This window comes from Lissotriton vulgaris, chromosome 4_1, assembly GCF_964263255.1.
Source record: "Lissotriton vulgaris chromosome 4_1, aLisVul1.2, whole genome shotgun sequence".
In the NCBI taxonomy this organism is placed as follows: Eukaryota; Metazoa; Chordata; class Amphibia; order Caudata; family Salamandridae; genus Lissotriton; species Lissotriton vulgaris.
In genome coordinates this window covers 1,202,848,301-1,202,863,795 of record NC_141691.1, presented here as the reverse complement: position 1 = coordinate 1,202,863,795, position 15,495 = coordinate 1,202,848,301, and the positions used below count along the sequence as shown (strand labels likewise).

General features: G+C 47.6%; 1 protein-coding gene across 1 annotated transcript in view; it reads left to right on the top strand.

The window, feature by feature from the left end:
• LOC147723041 (molybdenum cofactor sulfurase-like) overlaps positions 1-15,495 on the top strand; it is a 1,924,377-nt gene that overhangs the window by 1,773,070 nt on the left and 135,812 nt on the right. Inside the window, exon 12 of the mRNA XM_086965414.1 lies at positions 438-534. Within this exon, the coding sequence (XP_086821540.1) occupies positions 438-534 (97 nt within the window). The remainder of the gene's footprint in view (positions 1-437; positions 535-15,495) is intronic.

Here is a 15,495-nt window from a genome sequence, read left to right as displayed (position 1 = left end):
CACAAGCACAGCGGTGGCTGGCCTGAGACACTATTTTAGGGCTACTCGTGGGTGGCACAATCAGTGCTGTAGGCCCACTAGTAGCATTTGAATTACCAGCCCTGGCACACTCAGTGCACTTTACAGCTGTGAAAACCTGCGAAACACATAATGAATACTTTAACATACCTGCAAGCAGTTCCCTTGGTTATTATATTAACCTGCTATCAAATGGAACATTTTAACTATGACAACAGTTTAGCTACTTGAATTGTTTTAGTAACATTTACAGAAATGTTACAGTTCTCTTAGCCTATTCTTAATGCTATTATGAAATGCTATTTGTGACTAATTGCCTGGTGTAAACATTGTGTTCTTTTAGGATCATGATACAAATTATGTCGGTTTATGCAAATTCAACCTGCTGATCTTAATGGCAAATTATTTTTCACTATTAGGGCAACCTTGCGCAGCACTTTCTTTGGTGAACGAAGCACAGTATCTTCTAATTAGCACTGCAAGCCTTTTGCACCTCCGAGACAAGATATCCTCAAGGTAATAAAAACGTATATTTAGAAAACACTGGAAGAGAAGTACATAAATGTTATCTCTCAGTGCTTATCTTTGACATTTTGTTTGTCTCCTCTGCTCATCAGCGTGTATGATATTTCCACCCTCTTTAATCTACTTTAATGAATGACATAATATTGCACTGCACCCATATGATAACTTCTTACTAACAGATAGGTGTATTGCACATCTATAGTGGTGTAAGTGACCAGAATTCTGATAGATCTGCTGCAAAATCTAACCTGTGCAACCATCGTTCTTCCCTATTTTCCAATCCATGCTCCTAAGGTCTAATATATGTATGTGTATCATTTATATTGTATATATTTAACTGAAAAAACACACTTAAAACCTGTTTTTTTTTGTGGTTCAAATCTGTGAGCCACTGAAATTTACCACTTCCAGGGTAATGTTTTATTGATTGATTATTTAAAATCTTTACCAAAAGAGAATGCACAATATAACATTTCATTTATAGAATACAGTAAAAGGGCGATCATTTTAAAAATAAGCGATAATTTCATAATGTTAAAAATTCAGAAATATAAACTGTATAATAATTAATATTTTAAAAATTCCAGTTTTCTCCATGCACTTGTTAGGAATTTTGAGAGAGCAGAGTTAATATGTATATCTTCCAAGCAAAGACACTGGATTAGTGCTTGTCTACATGTCCTTATTGATCTTTTGTTAAAGTGCCTTTTTAATAGTGTTAATCTTTCATTTTTTAGTTCTGGGCAGAGGCATAATAGATGTATGATATTTTCTTCTCCTGTATTACACAGCGGACATGATATATTGTTTTCAAGCTTTTTCCATGGCAGTGCATGAGATTCTCCGGGCAGGATTCCGAACCGGGCTTTCATGAATATATTTTTATATTTCCAGGTCCAAGCTGTATTCAAATATTGTTGCGGAATCTTTTTTTTATAGCTATTTATTATAGACCAAGCATGTTTCCTTTTGACCAGGGACTCTTTGTCACTTATTATAGATAGAATATCAACTGTCTTATTTACAATTTTTTTTTAAAGATTCCTGAGGAATAGTGGTCATCCAAATTTCCTTCAGCCCAAATTCATCCAAAGCCTTCTCAAGATACTTCAAAACAGATAGTTTATTATTGCCCTCTACTTCTTTCCATAAAAGCTCTGAGATTAAATTGTCCTTGTCATTTTTTACCCTATACCATACTTTAATTGTGTTAACCATCCGAGCATGTAGTTGGTTATTCAAGCCAAATTCTAGTCTAATTTGGGACTATGAGGCATTTTTTGGTAAACAGAAAAGAGATCGAAATGTTTTCGAGATTCCTTTGTTTAATGTTATTGCGTCCTTTCCGTTCAATGCTTCGCTGCCGTAGGTTAGGGAAGGTAACAATTTTGCAGATATGACCTTGAGTAGCGGCTGGTAGGTTAAGTTACTGGTGGATTTTTTTATCATACCAAATGCACCTGTTAGGGAGTTCGCCTTCTGGGTAATGTCCAATATCTGGGGTTTGAAGCTTCCATTGTCATCAAAAACCAGTCCTAGGTATCTATAGATTTTTGTTTGCTCCAATTTTTCTTTACCTAAGAACCATTTCATGTTGTATTTCCTTCTTAGATTTTTTGAGACAACCATAACTTTAGATTTGGATTCGTTTATTACCATTTTATTTTTTATTGCGTACTCCTGTATACGTGTAATTAACCTTTGCAAGCCTACCTTCGTTCTACTTAAAAGAATAACATCATCTGCATATAGCAAGTTTGATATGTGCTTATCTGCAAGTTTAGGTGGATGGGCATTTATCTTATTCAGTGTTTCAGTTAGATCAGTTAAAAACAAATTAAATAATAACGGTGCCAATACGCAGCCTTGCTTCACGCCGCCAAGAGTTGGTATTTCCTTAGTTAATGATCTGCCGTTCCCAATACGAACTTTGACCCAGGTTTTTGTATACAAGAGACTGATCAAGTATATTAAAGGCTGAGGAATCCCTTGTGCTTGCAACTTTTTCCATAAAAGATCTCGGTCGACACAGTCAAAAGCTGATTTAAAATCAACAAAACATAGAAACAGTGATTCGCCCTTTAAGATTGCCTTTTCCATTAAAATAGATAGTGCCAGGATATTGGAGGTAGTACCAAGTCCTTTAATGAAGCCGGTTTGATTTGGCGGGAGGATGTTGTTCTTTTTCACCAAGTCAGATAAGATTGTTAGCAGATAGGCTGCAAAAAGTTTTGCATCATTGTCCTGTAGCGTTATTAAACGGTAGTTTTCAGGAAGCGCCCAGTCTCCTTTTTTAAAAATTGGGGATATTAAGGAGCTTCTCCAGCTTTCAGGTATCTCCCCTTTACTAATTATTTCTTTAAAGACCTTTACAAGTACTTCGGCCCAATTGTGGTTATCAGTGCACAAAACACACGCCACCCAACTCACCATATGTTTCTCTAGATATTCTGCCAGTTGTTTTTTTGCCATTGGCATATAGGCGCATAGATCATGGTGGGTGGCGTAAGTTATTGTGTGTTTTTCCGTCACTAATTCTGTCGCCAATAATGTGCAAAACCACTGAAAAATACCAGTGGTTTTGCATGTTTAATGCAGAACCATAACTTAGATTTAAACAGTGGCTTTTTCAGCATATTTCAAGACTTTTTTTTGTAATTAATGTTTTTTATTCTCTGCTGTGCACTGCCTTTGGCCCCATGCCGTGGTGGTTGGCCACTGGGCCTGGCAGGCAGGCAGGCAGGCAATGCAATCAATTGGGCACTGGCTTCCAACCCATGGTTTGCAAGGCTTTCAGCTCTGTGCAGCAAGGTTTTGCCTCAGGGCTTGGCAGTCAGCCAGACCCTGTTTCCTATGCTAGCACATGCAAGACAACGAAGGACCTCTCCTACACACACTTTCTTAAGTGATTTATAATGAAGCAAAATAGGTCATACGATCGACTGGTTTGTACTGTATCTTTTTATCAGAATTGCGTCATTCAAGGATATCATACAGTACATATGTAGACTGTCAGCATAAGTGGCAAGGTGCAGTTGAGTGACAATTGTGTTCAGTGCTAAAAAACGTGAAAGATGTATACAGTGAAAACAATTATATATGTACAGACATATACAAGGGTTTTTTTTTGTGGTTGGCCAGCTACTGGTTTTAGAGCAGAGGATTCTTTTTCTTTCAGTTGGAATCCTGGTCGTGCCGAACCCGAGGACAAGCGTCGACGTTTTGACCCTGGGGTGCCCCAATAGGTGGTCACAGCAGGTTTTTATCAAGACAGGGGGGGCTGTTTTGTAGACAGTCTGAAATTAAATAGAATGGTGTGTGTGAGAGAGGAGGTAGGGGCATACGGAGTGGCACCTAGGAAGAAGGGAGGCAAATACACTTACTTCTACTCTCAGGACCGTGTACTTTGGCCTGAATGTGTACAGCACAAATTGCTGGTAAATCTGTGGGGGAGGATAAATGGGATCAATTATTTGGCGTGTAAGAGCTGCCAGTTGGACAAGTTTAGGTGATTGCGCGTGCTGGCCTAGGTGCTGAGTGTACTAACATGCACTCTAGTGAGAGGAGCTGGAAGGACTCTCATATTGAGAGCGACTGGAGGCCAAGTGCTGCGTACGGCGTGCGAAGGGTGAGTGCTAGCCCATTTTGTCCTTAGGGAAAGCGGCCTCATAAAGTGGCACAAGTCGTGTGCACAGTTGCTGGTAGTCCTAATTATCTGTGTGGATTACTGCGGCATGTTATGGGTGGCGTCGAGTGCCTGGTGTAACCTACCCAGCAAACAGAGGCTGGGAGGAACGATAAATCAATACACTGCGGCCGAGGCTAACAGGAAGGATAAGGAATTAAAATGCATTAAAATGCAATGCGGCGCCCGAGGCTACTGGGCGGGGGTGAGAGAGATTGAATCAATATTTGTAGGCCGGGTGATTGACGTACATGCTTACTTAATTGAATGAGGCGTAATCGCGCCAGCGATGCCCGACTAGGGATCTGGATGCAATATTAGTGTGACCCGATCCTTCGGAGCGTGGGTGAAGTGGATGGGTGGTCGGCGTTCATGCTTTTACAATTAGCGCCTGCGATGCCTGGCTGGGGATCGGTAAGCATATTAACGTGGCTCGTTTAACTAGGAAACCTGCCGCGGTTTGGCGCTGTCGCCTGTGCTGTCTACTCACCCGAAGTGTGGATGCGCGATGAAGGGAGGCGACGGTGTGTATAATCATCCATCCTCTGCCTATGAATCGGTGCAGCCGACGGGACTGTAACGGTCCTAATATAGGCTTTTGCTGCTGCTGCTGCTGTGCTGCATGCACGTTGTGCGCGTTGGTTGCTAGGCGACTACTTAGCGTTGGTTAGTGTAACACGGAAGAGGCGTGGAGTGACGTGATGATGTTACGATGGGAGGTAATCCGAGTAAGAAGATTGGGGCGGATATGGGCCTTACTTATAATGATAGGGAGGAAATGAAATACAACAGATTGGGAGGTAGTGTTTTCTAGTGATATGCCATTAAGTAAGCAGGTGATCCGACTGAGTATGGTACTTAATAAGGTAAAGAGGAATATTCATAAATAAAGGGTGCTAAATGGGATAATGATTTCGATATGGTTCCTTATACAGAGTGCTCATTTTGCGTGAACCAAGCTGGTTAACATTTATACAGACCCATCAGCATGATGGGGTACTAATTAAGACAAGTTGTGCAGATCACGTTTGGAAAACATTTTAACATAACAGCGCGCTAATATTGATGTTAACTAGCATGTTTGCAGCAATATTAGCACTCTGTTATGTTAAAATGTTTTCCAAACGTGATCTGCACAACTTGCTGCAGCGATTCACAGGCAGCGGACGGATGATTATACACACCGCCGCCTCCCTTCATCGCGCATCCAAACTTCGGGTAAGTAGACAGCACAGGCGACAGTGCCGAACCGCGGGAGGTTTCCTAGTTAAACGGGCCACGTTAATATGCTTACCGATCCCCTGCCAGGCATAGCAGGCGCTAATTGTAAAAGCATGAACGCCGACCACCCATCCACCTCACCCACGCTACGAAGGATCGGGCAACACTAATATTGCATCCAGGTCCCTAGTCGGGCATCGCTGGCGCGATTAAGTAAGCATGTACGTCGATCACCCGGCCTACAAATATTCATTCAATCTCTCTCACCCCCGCCCAGTAGCCTCGGGCGCCGCATTGCATTTTAATGCATTTTAATCCCTTATCCTTCCTGTTAGCCTCGGCCGCAGTGTATTGATTTATCGTTCCTCCCAGCCTCTGTTTGCTGGGTAGGTTACACCAGGCACTCAAGGCCACCCGTAACATGCCGCAGTAATCCACACACATAATTAGGACTGCCACCAACAGTGCACACGATTAGTGCCACTTTATGAGGCTGCTTTCCCTAAGGATAAAATGGGCTAGCCCTCACCCTTCGCATGCCGTACGCAGCACTTGGCCTCCAGTCGCTCTCAATATGAGATTCCTTCCAGCTCCTCTCACTAGAGTGCATGCTAGTACACTCAGCACCTAGCCTGCACGCGCAATCACCTAAACTTGTCCAACTGGCAGCTCTTACACGCCAAATAATTGATCCCACATATCCTACCCCACAGATTCACCAGCAATTTGTGCTGTACACATTCAGACCAAAGTACCCGGTCCTGAAAGTAGAAGTAAGTGTATCTGCTTCCCTTCTTCCTAGGTGCCACTCCATATGCCCCTACCTCCTCTCTGACACACACCATTGTATTTAATTTCAGACTGTCTAAAAAGCAGCCCCCATCCCCCCTGTCTTGAAAAGACCCGCTGTGACCACCAATTGGGGCACCCCAGGGTTGAAACGTCGAAGCTTGTCCTAGGGTTCAGCACGACCAGGATTCCAACTGAAAGAAAAAGAATCCTCAGCTCTAAAACCAGTAGCTGGCAACCACAAAAAAGAACCCTTGTATATGTCTGTACATATGAAATTGTTTTCACTGTATATATCTTTCACGTTTTTTAGCACTGAACACAATTGTCACTCAACTGCACCTTGCCACTTATGCTGACAGTCTACATATGTACTGTATGATATCCTTGAATGATGCAATTCTGATAAAAAGATACAGTACAAACCAGTCGATCGTATGACCTATTTTGCTTCATTATAAATCACTTAAGAAAGTGTGTGTAGGAGAGATCCTTCGTTGTCTTGCATGTACTAGCAGTTCCAAAAGGAATTTTGTTGTTTTTACCCACAGAACCAATTTTTTGCTTAACCATTAATTACCCAGGTTCTGAGGGACACAGAGTTACCCCTTTTTGTTTAATCATCCTGTTTCCTATGCACCATGGCAAACCAACCTCCATTGCACTCAGCCTTCTCCCAAGCACAGCGTGAGGTGATAGCCATGCATAGCATTTGGCCAGGCCCAGAGCCATACCTGATGTGAGTGACGATCCATGCTGCACACTTCCTTTAGCCCTGGACAGTTGGAGTTGGCCACTAGACCTTCAGCAAGACCTTGCATCCAACCAGCTGTGAGTGCACTGTGCAACAGTTTAGCTACTTTAATGCATGGAAATTCCGGCTATTGGTGTTGCTTGCCAATGCAAGAAGTCAACGTCTACTATGCACATCCTTTGAACTTCAGTGTTCTTTACTTTTATTTTTATTGGAAATTGATTTTCCCATATTTTCCTATTTTTCTTTTTGAGTGAAAATCAATAATGTTTCTGAAGATTGTGATTTTCAGTTCAAAGTACAGTGCCTTTCATGCTGGTCACAAAGTGGTGGCTGCAAGATCGTCTTTATCACAGTGGAGCAGTTTTTTAGGTTTCGCCTAAACAGCGCTTGCTCTGTGTTTGTGAAATCTTCCGCACCTCCATGCTTTCCTATCTTTTCAATGGTTCCTTTTCTTGCCACTTACTTTCCCTCCATTTCCTCGTGTGCTTCACTTATCAGTTTCCCATCGGTGCAGTACTGTTTACATAGCAGTACAAGCCAGTCGCTTCAGGGGCCTGCTGGGGGCTCATTAAATGTTTCTGCAACCGCCCCTCCTGTAAATTTAAACATGAGTGTTCGAAGTGCGGGGGCGTCACCCAGTCACACAGTGCCTCACCTTGGCTACGCCGTCGGAGCAGTGGAAATTTGCCAAGGGTAGGGGGCAGCCTGGGCCGAAGGGCCCATACTCCGGTAAAGGTGGAGGCCATGGGTCCTTGGCTCTCCCGGTACCCTGATAAGGAGGCGGCGTTGCGTTTGTACTGGGGTTTTGTTGAAGGTTTTCGGATTGGATATCAGGGGCCCAGGGAGAGGCGTTGGGCTGAGAATGTGCGGTCCGCCAAGTAATTGCCGGAGGTTGTGGCGCGTAAATTGGAGAAGGAGGTTTCGGAGGGCAGGATTGCGGGCCCTTTTTCTGATTGGCCGCTGTCCGATCTCATTGTCTCACCTTTGGGGGTGGTGCCCAAGAAAGAGCAAGGGGAATTCAGATTGATTCATCACTTGTCTTGGCCGGAAGGTGGGTCGGTGAATGATTTCATTGCGAAGGAGGACTCCAGAGTGTTGTACGCGTCAGTAGATGATGCCATTGGTCTGGTGCGGTCCTGCGGGAGGGGGGCAGAGTTGGCCAAGTGTGACATCAAGTCGGCCTTTCGCCTTCTCCCCATTCATCCGGTGGATTTTCCTTTGTTGGGCATGCAGTTTGATGGGGCCATTTTTGTGGACATGGTGTTGCCGATGGGTTGTGCGATTTCCTGTGCGCTCTTCGAGACTTTCAGCTCCTTTTTGCAGTGGGCCTTCGTGGACCGCAGTGGGCACCGGCTGGTGTCTCACTATTTGGATGACTTTCTGTTTGTGGGAACGGGGCACTCTGGCGAATGTGGAACGGCTCTGCGGCAGTTTCATTTGTTGGCACAGGATTTTGGGGTGCCATTGGCACCGGAGAAGACGGAAGGGCCCAGTTGTTGCTTGACATTCCTTGGTATTGAATTGGATTTGTTAACTTGGCAGGCACGTTTACCAGTGACGAAGGTGGCTGAGATGCGGGATGCTTTGAAAGGTGCGTTGGAGGTTCCGAAACTGGATTTGAGGTCGGTGCAGCGCTTGTTGGGATTGTTGAACTTTGCCTGCAGAGTGGTGAGGGCAGGGAGGACGTTTTGTAGGCGGCTCGGCATGGCCATGTCGGGCATGGCCCTCCCACATCACAGGGTCAGGATCACGCTGTGAGTCCGGTCGGACTTGCGAGTGTGGCTGGTGTTCCTGGAAGACTTCAACGGTGTGTCCTTGGATTTTGGGCGGGACAGGATGGTGTGGCAGGTTCAACTCTACTCGGACGCGGCGGGAGCGGCAGGTTTCAGGATCTTCTGGGACGGTCGCTGGTGTGCGGAGCAGTGGCCGGCTCACTGGCTGCGCCAAGGCAGGAGCATTGCGTTCTTGGAGTTTTTTCCCTTGTTGGTTGCGCTGCTGGTGTGGGGCCCAGAATTCAAGAACAGGTCAGTGTTGTTTCATGTGGACAACATGACGGTGGTGGACTTGGTAAACAACCAGAAAGCAAGGGACCTGCGAGTACTGCGCTTGCTGCAAAGTTTCATGCTGCTGTGTCTGCGTTACAATGTGCTGTTTCGAGCGCAACATGTGCCTGGCGCAAGTAACGAAATTGAGGATGCGTTATCTCATTCCCAGTGGCAGCACTTCAGGGAGCTGGCGCCGGGAGCGGAGGCTTGCAAGACCAAGGTGCCGGAGGGTATCTGGGCATGGGGGGAGTGAGAGTGGTTGGTTTGGTTGAGAGGTCTTTGGCGGAGTCTACTAGGCGGGCATACAGATTGGCTTGGACTGAGTTTGGGGACTTTGCGGGTCTGGGGAAGGATGTGGGGATGTTGCCGAAAGAGGAGTGTGAGCAAAGGGTGGTGCGCTTTGTGTTGGACTGCATGGATAGGGGGTTGTCGCAGACGACGATAGCTGGCAAGTTGGCGGGAGTTTCGTTCTACAGCATGGTGTATTTGGGTTTTGATCCGGCTAGATCGGATCTGCTGAGCCGAATATTGAAGGGTTGGGGGCGGGTGCGGGCGGAGTTGGGTGGGGGGGAGTTGCCACGGGAGGCTGTCATGTTTGTGAAATTTTTGTGCACGCGTCGCGGAAGCGTTTGACTTCATTCCAGTTGTTGGCGGTCTTGCGGATGGCTTTGAAGAGGCTGGGCAGGGATCCGGCTCGTTTTGGCACACATTCGTTTCGGATTGGGGCAGCCACGGCGGCGGCCGGCTTGGGTTGGTCGTGGGAGGAGATCAGGAGGATTGGTCGCTGGTGGTCGCGGTGCTGTGAGCGCTATGTGCGCAAGTGAGGGCGTGGGGCGCACTGCTTGGACGGCTACGCTGCTTGGCGTTTTTCTTGTTATGCTTTGGTACTAATCTCTTTCTCTTCGAAGGTTGTGTTCGTTGCCCGGGGGCCAAGACTGTCACTTGGGTCGTTGGGCATTCTTTTGTACACTGGGCTTCGAAATACGCTGACAGGCAGGTGTACAGCCGTAGCCTGGGCCTGAGGAGCAGCCATCACAAAGTACAATGGTGGGGTAAGAGTGGAATGCGATGGGGTGAACTATTGCCGTGGCTAACAAGGAAAGTGTCGCAGCTGGGCTGCCCGGACATGCTTATTGTCCACCTGGGGAAAAATGACTTGGTGAAGCAATCGGGCATGTCACTGTTGCATTTGATGCAGAGGGACTTGGAGGTGATGAAACGCGAACTGGCTGGCGCCTGTATTGTGTGGACTGAATTTGTTCCACGGAGGATCTGGAGGGGTGCACTTAAGCCTGCGGTCGTTGAAAGGGCCTGCAGAAAATTGAACAGGGCGATGAGACTCTTTTGTGCAGATCAGGGTATCAAGGTGCTGGCTCATGTCGGGCTTCAGCTGGAACAGCCACTTCTTTTCAGGGATGACGGCGTGCCCCTTTCTCACATGGGAAACGCATTTTACCTGATGGAGCTGCAGGATTTGATTAGCTTTCTATGGAATGAGTCGATCTGGTGTAAGAGGGACTGAGTTCGAAAGGTGCACGCTTGGTGGGGCAGGTAACCGCCCTCCGGGGGTTCCCTTGGTGGCGGGAACTGGGAGGGGTGGGGAGTCCATGACGGGCAGAATCACCCTTCCAGGGAGGGGGTTACAGGTGCAGGATGGGAGAGAGTGGTAGACGGGAGTGTAATGGATGGAAATGACAGAGGAGTTGGAAAGTGAAAAGGGGAAGTGAATGAGATGCAAAGAGGTCGTGGTGTGATTTGGGAGTGGCTGGTGGACCACGTGAGTGGATGACGATTGAAAGGCAGGATGTTGGGGGGATTGTTAAGTTAATGATGTTATGTTTATTGTAAATGTCATGCCTGTCCTAATAAATGGCCTTTTACGCATACTGATGCGTGGAGTGGTTATTGCGCGACGGATACGGTGCCTGTCCTCAGCAGCTATGCACATTAGTCCTGCTTCAGGTACGGGGCCTCCACGCCGCTACCTTCTTGGGGCCATGGAACTCTAGGTTTCTGCGGCCTCATGTGTGATCAGGCTAGTGCGAGCCTCATCTGTCTTCTCTCCTTACTCTCGCCTCCGCCACAGCCTCTCGCAGTTCTCACGCTGCTCGGGGGCAAGAGGACAAGCGCTGCTGCCTGGAAACTTCGGGGCCTTCGCTATCGGCAGTGCTCTTTGCGGGGTCACAGAGATCGGGTCGCTATGCCGCTCACTGTCCTACCCTCGGCAGGCTCGCCTTCACCTTCAGATGCGGGGTCCCGTCATCCAGGGTCACTCTTCTCACCGCAGTTCTCGGCCAGTTTACTGGCTCGCATGCTGCCTGGCAGATCGTCGCTGCTTAAGCGGGTGGGCTCCACCTGGCCCGCTCATCATTCGGGCTTCATCAGGCTGGTGGCACAGGTCACGCCACAAGCAATTTGCCTCACAACTGGTCTCTCCGCATACCATGGCCCGCCATGCCATTGCGGGCACACCAGGTGCTGGGTGGGTTCCCGATCACCTTCACCCCGGGGCTCATCACACGTCCCGTGAGTCTTCCGCAGACTTCTTCAACTGCCGTTGGGGGTGCCCTATGCACAGGCAGCACTCTCCCCCTTCCACCACCTTCAACAAGGCGGCAGCACACGTGGGTAAGTCCCGCTCGTCGCCAGTGTTATGTTCTGGGCCCTACGCCCGCATAGTTTAGAAAGGACGACACGGACACAGAATTATGAGATTGTGAACTAGCCCAGAGCACGTGCACTCGGCCCTTTTATTTGTGGGGTCACCTGACTGGTGACGCCCGTGTTGGATGGGTGAGGGGGTGTGTGTGGGCCAGCCCTCAGTGGAATGGCTGGCAGAAGCACTAGACTTTGTCCAGCAGGACACAACAGGCCCTTTGCAGTTGGCTCGGTACCTGCATTCATTGGGGGGACGCCTGTTGCACCCCTTGTCGGGCAATAACCACGTCTCACACCAAAATGGGGTAAAAGTCTGCTTTATTAGACAGGTAGGCAGAATGATAAATGCATACATATTACATACAAAACATTTCCCAAGCTAACACCCCGACCCCTAAGCCATTACCCCCCCTAACCACTATTTCCCCACCTTGTACTCCCGAAACCTCCTTCCCAAAGCGCCTAACTCAGTCTCCTGTCTACCTCTTGGCTCTAACTTCTCTCCCCTGCTTCCCTCTGCCCAAACCTAATCCTAATGCCCCCAAACCCTTCCTGCCTGTCTTGCTTTCCTCCAAATCTGCCACCTGTCCAAGCGACGCCATCGTGTAAAACATTTTTATCATCATGAATGAACAGAAAAACAATGAATACAGTATTGTCAAACAAAAAAGGGGGCGGGAGGGTAGGCCAAAACACTTGAACGCCGTCCCTGCCTTCTAAATTTTCCACAGGCAGGACGACGCTCGAGCCAGCAGCCCGTGTCTCGCGCCGCCTGCCCAATCAGCTGCCTCCCTCACCCACGCAGCACCGGGCGTACCAATGCCCGAAACATCCCGGGGGGAACACTCTGCGAGTGTCACCAACGGAAACCCATTCTCCTCTGCTCCAGTCAGACAGGAGCACATTGTCGGGTCGAATTAGTTAAAACAAGCGGCAATCTTTGAAAATTATATTTAACTGTTATTATGACAGGATGGCATAGTTATCCCTTAACATCATACTAAGCTGAGAGCAAGTGTTCAAAAATAAAACAGGACATCTCAAAACTATTCAATCGAAGGCATTCAGCACCGCAAATATACTTGATACACATGAAATTGTTATTTTAGCACTGTCAAAATATTCTGCCATTAAATGTTAATTGAACCACATATTAATTTTAATTTCTCAAGCAGTAAAATTTCACTTCTTATATTCTCGCAACAAAAATTGCGCCAATGCAAAATGTCAGTCGCACGGGAAATATGTGACCAAGTACAATGACAAGCCTGTGTAATGTTTAGGAAAAAAGGCAATAAGCGCTGGACTTAGGTGGCAGGACTGTAAAAATGAACCAATAACAGTCAGTTTTTTGTCACCTAGCAGACTGGGTTCCAAGAGCGTATCCTCTTTCTTGCCGTCTGTAAATCAGAGGCTAGAGCTTCCCGATTCAGTGACATCAGCGCACTGGGCGTGCTCCATGTTTTAGTATTTGTACTTCAGTACATAAACAAAACAAGATAGCTGACTATGAAAAGCTCCACCTGGGTGTGAGAAGCACATGAGTCGCAGTTCAGGTGACGGGAAATAACAGCGTAATGCTGCTTCACCTAAGAAATGCGAAGTACGAGGCGCGAGGTGTGAATACACCTACTGTGTATGCATAGGTTCTTGCATCGTGCAGTAGTGCTTGATGCTACAGAGGAGAACCTGTAACTGTCCATTGTGGGTGGGGTTCTCTGCACTGCATCCTTTCTTTGGGTGGTGCATTCCTATCCATTTATGTGTGTTTGTTATGTTGCTATGTCATATATGATTTTCCTGGAAGAGTGCAGTGCAAATGTTGAAAATGCAATGGGTCTCACCTTTGATTAAGTTAAAACCATTTGCTTTGCTATACAATACTATTAACAAAGCAAATGGCATTAACTTAATCAAAGGCGGGGCCTATTGCATTTTCAATGCTTGTTTTTTTGTATATGCCTTTTATGTGCCAAGTGCTGTGCAGCTGGAACTTTACGTCTTTGTGCATACCCCTGTTTCTAAACATTTAGCATGTTAGTTACATGCTTTGGCATCACCAGGACTTGAATCAAATGAAAATGGGTAAACAGTTCAACATTATTGTTAACAGGGGCCCCCGAAATATTGCTTGCCCAAAGCACCAAAAACTCTTAGCAACTCTTGGCAGACACATCAGGATTTCACTCGCAGCAGTAGTTGCCTGGGTTCAGAAGCTCGTGGACCTTTCTGCCCTCCTTTGGATCACCGGGACTACAAGGAAGCCGACGCGGACGCGGGATTGTGGGACTTCGAGGACCAGCATTCTCAGTTTTACCAACAGCTGGTGCCTCTTCCCGTAATTCTCCCGCCTGCCTGTTGTTTGTTACTTGCCAGCTTTAAACTGCTCGCGCCCCCGCTCCGCGGGCGCCGCTCGCAGCAGTAGTTGCCTGGGTTCAGAAGCTCATGGACCTTTCTGCCCTCCTTTGGATCACCGGGACTACAAGGAAGCCAACGCGGGAGTGCGGGACTGCGAGGACCAGCATTCTTAGTTTTACCAACAGCTGGTGCCTCTTCCCGTAATTCTCCCGCCTGCCTGTTGCTTGTTACTTGCCAGCTTAAAACTGCTTGCGGCCCCGCTCCGCGGGAGCCGCTTGCAGCAGGAGTTGCCTGGGTTCAGAAGCTCGTGGATCTTTCTGCCCTCCTTTGGATCACCGGGACTACAAGGAAGCCGACGCAGGATTGCGGGACTGCGAGGACCAGCATTCTCAGTTTTACCAACAGCTGGTGCCTCTTCCCGTAACTCTCCCGCCTGCCTGTTGTTTGTTACTTGCCAGCTTAAAGCTGCTTGCGGCCCCCGCTCCGCGGGAGCCGCTCGCAGCAGTAGTTGCCTGGGTTCAGAAGCTCGTGGACCTCTCTTCCCTCCTTTGGATCACCGGGACTACAAGGAAGCCGACGCGGGATTGCGGGACTGCGAGGACCAGCATTCTCAGTGTTACCAACAGCTGGTGCCTCTTCCCGTAATTCTCCCGCCTACTTGCTCCAGATATACACGCCCTTCCCACGCAACGCGGGTCGCGCGCGGGCGTGCGCCGGGCAAAGCCCGGGCCCGTTTTAGCCCGTTCAAGACCGAGTAAGACTGGACCGGGCCACCCCTCTTTAGTCTGCCTCGGAGAAATTATATGTATGTTGTTACAACAGTAAGCTTTGTTTAAAATTTTGTAAAATACCATGTCTACACGTGATAGCAGGAGTAAAGCCACCACGGCAGGGTCCCTTCTAACAGGCACCTTGGACAATTTTATAACTAGAGCAAACTCAGTAATAGACCAAGGGATTACTCTAATGGAACGTATGGTGCCCCAAGACCTAGCCATGGCCAAAAGATGACCTATGGGTCACTTTGCGACTGCCCTCACCCCAGAGCATACCGCAAGAGCTAACACTACAGAAGTACAAGCACTTGTGCATAGCATGCCTAGTTCCCAGGAGCAGTCACACACTCAGCTTCCAATTGACTTACATCCTTCTTTGGCACTAGAGGCTACTCCAGAAATAATAAGGGTTAGTTCCCCAAAGAAACTAATACCAGGCAACTACGGGAGAGATGGGAGGGTGCTATACCAAAGAGAAAACGGGTCAACATCACTGTCATTGGAGGTAGAAAACCGAAAGTAGCCAAAGCCATGGATATTAGTGATATATCTGACAAGCATGGGGAGGAACATGAGTAAATTACCCAGAATAGGCAGGCCCCCCCGCAATCGGACTTACAGAGTGAAGATTCAGCTTCTGGAAGCATAGTAAATAATGCGGTT